Source organism: Haplochromis burtoni, unplaced genomic scaffold, assembly GCF_018398535.1.
Source record: "Haplochromis burtoni strain Fernald_Lab_line unplaced genomic scaffold, NCSU_Asbu1 Contig_1274, whole genome shotgun sequence".
In the NCBI taxonomy this organism is placed as follows: Eukaryota; Metazoa; Chordata; class Actinopteri; order Cichliformes; family Cichlidae; genus Haplochromis; species Haplochromis burtoni.
In genome coordinates, this window is record NW_024583635.1 from 46,662 (window position 1) to 54,565 (window position 7,904).

A 7,904-nucleotide genomic window follows, 5' to 3' on the forward strand; every position below is an offset into this window, starting at 1 on the left:
TCCCTGCTCCCTCAGACAAGGATGCTGTTTGACAAGGGCTTCTGCAACTTCATTCAGGTCATTGTCAGTTGGATAGACTTTAAATTTTATTATTTCTTCAGCCAGCCTTTCTAAAAGGTGGGATTTCAGTTTTGGTGAGGGGGTCAAATGAGTTCCACCAGCAATGAACTCAGCATTGGCCTTTTCAAGTTGCAGTTCAGCCTCATAGCTGAAACGAGGGACTGTGAAGACACTTGGCCACACTGACAGTCTTGTAGACGGTGATGAACCTGACGATGAAACGGGCCTTGTATTGTCTGTGTCTGAAGAGCTTGAAAAGGAATGTGTTGGACTTCGCACTGGTTGACATGTCACTCCATCTTCTGTAAAACTTTGCAACTGCACACTATCCAAGTATACAACCTTTAAAGTTGCTTTATCATTAATTTCAGAGATCGCAGTCAGATTTACAAAATCATTTCCGAAATCAGGATCTTGATATTGAAGACGAAAATCCTGTTGCACTCCAAAATTTGTCTTTATTTCCTGACACAATTCCTCAATGGAGTCTGATATCCCAGCTGGTAAAATTAGTTTCCTGGCATCATCTTCTCCGAGAATGATCCTCAGTCTTATGGGCTGGGGCATCATGCTGACCTGGACAAATATCAAATATTTAAAAAATAAATAAAGATGTACTCATTGACTATTGTGTGAGTGTGTGTAACAAATTCTAATATCAACTATAATTTGATGATGTCACCTTGGCCTCAAGGAATTTTTTTTACTGGAGAAGTGAATAGTGCATTTTCCAGATTTGTCTTGCATTCTTCTAATTAATGACGATTCTTGCATAAGATGCTTAAAAAAAATCTACTCTCAATAAATTAAGTAGCAATTGGTCTGCAAAGTATGATGTATTATTTACTGTGCCAGGTGATATAGGGGGAAAATACTTATAAACATCACTCCTGTTTACCCTGCAAGTTAGTGTATCTCTTCAGAGTAACCAGACGCAGGCCTCCCACTGAATAGGCAGCTAACGGGTAGTCATCGAGTAGTTCCCCATGCTCAATCAGAGACACCTCTCTCGCATGTGACATGTCAAGTTCAAAAGCTCTGAAGTGCTCTCGATAGCAAGCAGAGAACTTTTTTACAAAAAAGTATATTCTGCCATGCAAAATGAAAATCTGCAGAATTTCTGCAAACTCTGGCAAACCAAATAATTGCCCATGAACAACTATCATTCCTGTGCTGTAGTTCATGCCATTGTATGACACGCTTTTTGTAATATGGACATCATTTTCATCTGGTAATCTTTGCTTTATAGCTACTGCAATATCACTTTTCAGAACATCAATTGGTACTGATGAGCCAACATTTACCATTAAAGGTGTCTTATGGTCAGAAGAGTGCAAGTCAGAGGCAATCACGAGCTGATGTTTTTTGGCAAGTGTAACAGGCATGTTCTTAAAACAGTTTGTATGGCGAGCAATTTGTTTAAAAAAACTATGTTTCGCCTCAAATCTCATTGTCCATTTGTGGACAAGAGGCCCAAAATGCCGAATCAGAGCAGGGTAGTGCTCCAAATAATGATGTTTAGGGAGAAGACTGTTGTTTGGAAAAAGTTCTTGGTATCTCTGGCGATGTTCACTGATTTTACACTCAAGGTATGAAATCGACTCATCAGACTGGACAGGGGCTACAACAAGCTCCACAATGTCCTTCAGATCCAAAACAATATGCCATGCAGGTTCATCCTCTGGAACAAGTGGACCAATAATTAGAGGCAACAAACGAAGTAGAGACCAATTTTCATGTGCATTTCCACCAATATTTTTTTAATGAGAAAGTCTAGGGAATTGCAAAGAGGCCGGTTGGTTTTATCTGCCCATTTATACTCAAAATTTTGGATCAAGTTGTTAAGTTTTTCTAAGGTGAAATACTTTTTAGAGATTAAAAAAGAAAAACAATGCGCAAGCTCCACTGGTATTATGCCCTCTAGCAGATCATGTGCTACATCTGGAGGGTAGCCTGCAGTGACATGAAAATGGCTCAGATTCTTACTCAAAATACAATCTCGCTTAACTCCACAACAAGACACTTGCTGTTTCTTGTGCACTGCTTCAAATGGAATTCATGAAGTTCCGGTGTTCTACGCTCAAAATCACCAGCAGTCACTGACTTTATTTCAGATTTTTTAGCTGTACAGAATCTGCATATGTATTCAGCAGAAAAACTTTCCACAAAACCTGCCAGCCCATGGGCTCCTAGGTTGTCAGCTATGACGCAGCTCACAGTTCCTTTAATACACTCGTTCAACTGACTGATGAACACACCATGTTGCTCCAAGGTTACCAGATCTCTCAAAAGTGGATCAAAGACTTTTTCAAACCCAAATGTCCTCAAATCTTCACTCTTGCAAAGGATTGCCAAATAAATGGATGAAAGGGCTGAATGAGAACCAGGTGGTAAATTGCCCAAGACCCAATATACACCACAAAGCTTGTGCTTTTTCCGTGAGGTCCCAAGAGGATTACAAACCTCAAAATCATCAATATAAAGGTTAATAGAAATTCTCAACTTCTCACCATCTAGAAAGTTCTTTATATGTCCCATATATCTCATGTATATCTCATGCACATATCTTTCTTTCTACATAGCACTTTAATTCTTATTGTTTGCACTGAAGCACCGCAGCAATTTCCTAATGTTGTAAACCTCAACATCTGGCAATAAACCCCATTCTGATTCTGATCTGATTCTGATTCAAGTCTGTAAACTCTGATCACCATTCAGATTCTCTCTATTTTCTTGAGCTATTTGTTCTTCAATCACTCTATCCAGCAATTTATTGTGACTCAATATTTCCTGCAATAACTGTAATAAAGGGATGTACTGAAATGACTTCCTTTGGTCTATCGATAAAAAATACTCAACAGGCTCTACAACCCTAAAATTTTGTATGTAGTATAGTTTTCTTTTATAAGGAGTGGCAAGAGGGCCACACTTTCCCAATATTTTAGCCACAGGGTTAGAAACACATACAGAATTTGCAAGCTCTTCAATAACAGCCTGACTAATATGGAGGTTATGGCTCTTAAAAATTTCTGTAATTGTACGTTTTGTCAGAGGTACACTAGCTGAACTCAACAGAAAAACTAACTCCTCTAAGAACTCATCTAATCCTTTTGCTGGAACATGAAATATGTGTTCCAATTTCAAAACTATTACTGCTAATTTCCGTTTAATTAGTTCGGGCTGATTTTCAACAGCACTATTATCACATTCTGTCACTGACTCACTTTCAAATTCACCATAGGATACATCTTCAGAACAGCTAGTCCTTACGTTATCAGAGGACTCTATCACTTGAACTGGGTCCACACGTGTAACTACACTGTCTTTAAAATCTTTAAGTGTGTGTGGATGATGCTTCCTCTTTTTGTGTGTATAAAATGTATTGTAAATATTTGTCTTGAAAGGGAAACCAAGAAACACACAACTAAATGTCTCGTTACTTCGCATATGTGTTCCAATATGGACAAAAAAATCTCTCTCAGAGAAGACGTCACTGCAGTCACATAACTCACATTTAAAAGTTACTGAACTTGAAGCTGTCTGTGTAAACTGAGATGAATGAGCTTTATAGACATGAGTGTTCAGTCCACTCCAAGTCTTAAATGTGCACGGACAATTAACATATATGCACAGATAATGTTGACCTATTCCGTAATGATGATGTAGTTTATAATGTTGAAGTAATTTGTACCTGCTGCTCTCTCTGGTAACACAATGCTTGCACTGCCACATACACGTCTCTGATAAAAAAATGAAATATGCATTAGAAAAACGTCAAGGAGATTAAACTTCTGCATCATCCAAAAAATAAATAAATAAATAAATAAATAAACAAATAAATAAATAAATAAATAAATAACATAATAATAATAATAAGGCAAACATGAACTTACCATGTATTGTTGAGGAGGTGCATAAGAATCTCAGAGCATGGGAATGTGGTTTTATTTTGTGATGTATTTCTGGGGAGAGAAATGAATTAAAACAAAGTTATTACTCTGAAAAATTTGTGTTAATATCTACATACTGTGAAATGTGAAGACTGTTACGGTGCATACACACCGAACGCGATAGACGCGACCAGAGCTTCAGGTTTACATTGGTCAATGGAGGAGCACGATGAAGCGCGACTGGGGGTCCAGCTAAACTTCGGAAGCAGATTTGCATTGAGAAAACGCTTTTCTGCCTACTTCACACGACTGACGCCTTTGAAGCGCGAAGTAAAATACGCGCTGCAGTTTGTGTGGTGCATTTTGTGCATTCGCGCTTATCACGTCTACCGCTCGAGCTGGTAAAATCTGCGGGACAGCAGCTCCTCAAACTCGGCAAGGGACAGAAGGTGGTACAGCTGAAAGCGGCCGTCATCCAGACGCAGCTTCTGGAGCAAGTGGTGAAACTCACCAAACTGCTCACGCTTGTGGAAGACCTGATGGACCCAGGTACGGTGAGGACGTCCTTTACGCACTGCTCTGCTCTCCACAGCAAATAGAGAAGGGAGACTCTTTCTTCAAACGCTAGATTGACAGCTGCCATTTTAATAACATACCGTCTGGCACTACTTCCTCCCAGATCTCTTCTTCATACGCGTGAAAATTGCATATCTTAAAGCTCGACCAGTTCATGCTGGACGCGCTTCGAGGTGCAAATGTGCACGCGATCAGCTAGGGGCGTCTATCGCGTTCGGTGTGAACGCACCGTTAGTCAGCCTTAATGCAGAGCACCAGAGAAACTATAACCCGAACAATTATCCACCTAAATCATTCTGAATTCGAAAACTAAGTGAATATATTACAAAAAAATAAAATGCACATGCAATTATTGTGACAGATTTTATCTTACTCCTTGTTATTAACTCCCCTAAACGCTGGTTTAGTTGAATTAAACCTTTCATCAATCCAGTTAATGCGGTTGCCCGCGACTAAACTCCACTGACAAAAACAGGAATTTTAGATAGAGCATCATAAAACACTCATAAAATCACCCAAACCATGTCGGTCAGTCTTACCACTACTACCAACAATCACCAACTCCAGTTAAGCAGAAAGTAACCTGTCATTCACGGAGCTATATGCGAAGACGTTACGGCTCTACGCGGCTTTCCCGCTCTTCAAAGTTAGCTAACTCCAGAGAAGAAAAACAGTCCTACCCACGCAGATAACCATGAAACACAACCTCATTCAAAGTTGACAGAAACAAAAACAAAAAACGAACTTACCAAAATAACCTCATCAGTTTTTGCTCTGTTGCAACAATTAGCGACTCCGGTTAAGTTTTTAAAAAAAAATAAATTCACCGACTTACATTTGAAAAATGTTTGGGTCTACAACCTCCCTGCTATATATAAAACTCCTCAATCTACACTACACAGGTAAAAAATTTTAACTACATAGTATTTATCTCTCACTCCACTAACCTAAATAAATATATCAAGAAATATTAGCTTACCTCACTATCAGGTATGCCAAAGAAGTAACTCCACGTGCGCTCGTTCACTTCTCAACGGACCTTTCCGCATCCGGTGGGCGTGGAGCATGCGCAATACATGACGCTATCAGAGCCTTGGTTTGATGGACCTCATTCTCATTGGATTGCCATGAACGAATTTAACTCATCAAAGTTTTCTTTGATTTATATTCAACAAAAAAGAATGAATCATTTAATGAGCATAAAAATGATTTCTTCATGTGATGTAAACATATTACTACTTTGTTAATCAAACACATGCCCTAGTTGATTTTTTTGATGACATAGGCCTGTTGATTTTAGCCGGAGTATATCGCTCAAACAATGAGGCTACAAAAAGTCTGTGGGATGCAGAGTCTGGCAGGCCAATATTCCGAGCAACCATGTCCTTAGAACAATTTCGTGTCCTTTCAAGAATTATTCAATTTGATAACAGAGATACAGGACAAAATGACAAACTGGCTGCCATCAGGAACATTTGGGACAGGTGGGTGGAGCGCCTCCACATATGTACAATCCAGGCTCTGAGGTGACAGTTGATAAGTGCCTGGTTTTGTTTGACAGTAGTTCCAGGCGGCAGCGTTGCGGTTGCCATGGTTACAGGGTGACGCTCTCGCTCTGCGTGTTTCCTGGGTGAGAGAGCGCCTTTTGTTGTTGTTGTTGTGCTAAGCTAATAGGCAGAATGCTACAGGTATAGCTCTAAAGAATGTAGCCTCATGGGCAGTGTAGTCCGTGCTGCAGGGAGAATGGACTGCCATACTCGTTATGTGTCTGTGAGCACGAGGTGGTAGAAAAAGGAGAGTCGAAAAGTACTAGTTGTCATTGAGCAAAAACGGGAGCTGGAAGCATGTAAATGTAATAATAACCACTGTAGCCAAGAAAAGTGCCTGACGAGCCCAGTTGTAAGTAAGCTATTAAGACTCGACTGTACACTTTGTTCGTGTTTTCCTCCGAAACAATAAGTTCCGTTGCAGCAGCCTTTCAAGGCCTCTCTCTGTCTCTCGCAAGCAGAGTTTACCCACACAACAAAGTAAAGCTATTTTTCGGCTACGAGCCCGCTACGAGCCCGACACGAACCCGACGTATTAGCCAGAGATCCCTTTACCTCCAGTAATAGTAATAAATCACATAGCAATAGTACATTCACGTAGTTGTAAAATGCATGATAATATGTTAAGTAATCCAAAGTATTCAGAATACGTTACTGTCATTGAGTAACGTAACGGAATACGTTACAGAATACATTTTAGGGCATGTATTCTGTATTCTGTAATGGAATACATTTTAAAAGTAACCTTCCCAACACTGGAAGTGAGGCACTCTCAGCAAAATGTGCTTTCACTGACAGACACACAAGAACAATAGAAATGTCATCCAGATGAGCACGCTACACAAAGATCCCGCTGTCAGCACCACAGAGGGCAGGAAGCCCCTTATGATCCAGGGCTACAACAAGAACAAAGAAGGGGTTGACTGCCTTGATAAGGTAATGTAAAGTTTCATCCATCATGCATTTTATTTTATTTATATTTATGTGAATCATAGCATTTTGTGTACGACAGATTCAAATATATTTCCCAATCTCTTATTTATTGGTCCTTTTGTTTTATTTTATTTTTTTCGCCTGTACCGTTTGGTTCTTTGGCCATCAGAATTATTGTCTAAAGGCAAAGAAAGATGCCCAACGGATTTACTTACTGACCATCCCGGCCTTGCCGTAATGGTCTATTTGATTCATCTTTGCTTTTATTGTTTATTTTATTTTAATTTCACTTGCTACACAAGGGACAGACATGACTGGGGTAAAGAAAACGGAGAAAGAAAGAGGGAAAGAAAAACAGCGGGGAAGAGGAATGGTGATAAAGGGTAAAAAACAAAAACCAACAAAACAAACAGACAAAAAATACATATACTGTATCAATCACCTGGATCACCTGTTGAGAAAGAAAAAAGAGAAAACAACCCCCCAAAAAAGAGAGCAATATAATAAACAACATCATCGTGATGATCTATGTGAATATAACAGTAAATACAAAATATTGAATATTATTGTGCAGCACGCAAGATAGACAGCGCCACAGTGTGGTTTGAGGTAGGAGCCAAAAAGGGTGTCGTTTGTGTGTGTGAGCACCCGTGTGTACACCTGTGAGCATGAGCGCGCTTGTATTTAAAAGGTTCCTTCATGTAATGATCTGCTAGAGGGTGTGGGGGGGCCATAGCCCCGTCCTCCAGGGCATGAAGCAGGTATGGAGGAGATCCAGTCTCCAGACATCCAGAGGCCCTCAGAGCACAAGAGACCAAGGAAGACCCTCGGAGGGGCAACCGTGCCACTCTCCTGGAAAGAGCTGAGGAGAGCTCCAGATGAGGGGTCACTCAGCAGC

At 40.1% G+C, this 7,904-nt stretch overlaps 1 protein-coding gene across 1 annotated transcript; it reads right to left on the reverse strand.

Moving 5' to 3' along the window:
- Window positions 1-2,748: 2,748 nt before the first annotated feature.
- Window positions 2,749-4,122, reverse strand: LOC106632665. Its single transcript, XM_014331000.2, has 2 exons — window positions 3,954-4,122; window positions 2,749-3,800 (listed from the first exon to the last, which is right to left on the reverse strand). The coding sequence occupies exon 2, from the start codon at window positions 3,790-3,792 to the stop codon at window positions 2,749-2,751; it is 1,044 nt and encodes a 347-aa protein (XP_014186486.2). The 5' UTR covers window positions 3,793-3,800; window positions 3,954-4,122.
- Window positions 4,123-7,904: the final 3,782 nt, after the last annotated feature.

Bases quoted from the DNA above. Each gene is read 5' to 3' on its own strand.
- LOC106632665 (XM_014331000.2), bottom strand. From the start codon at position 3,792: ATGTGGCAGTGCAAGCATTGTGTTACCAGAGAGAGCAGCAGGTACAAA.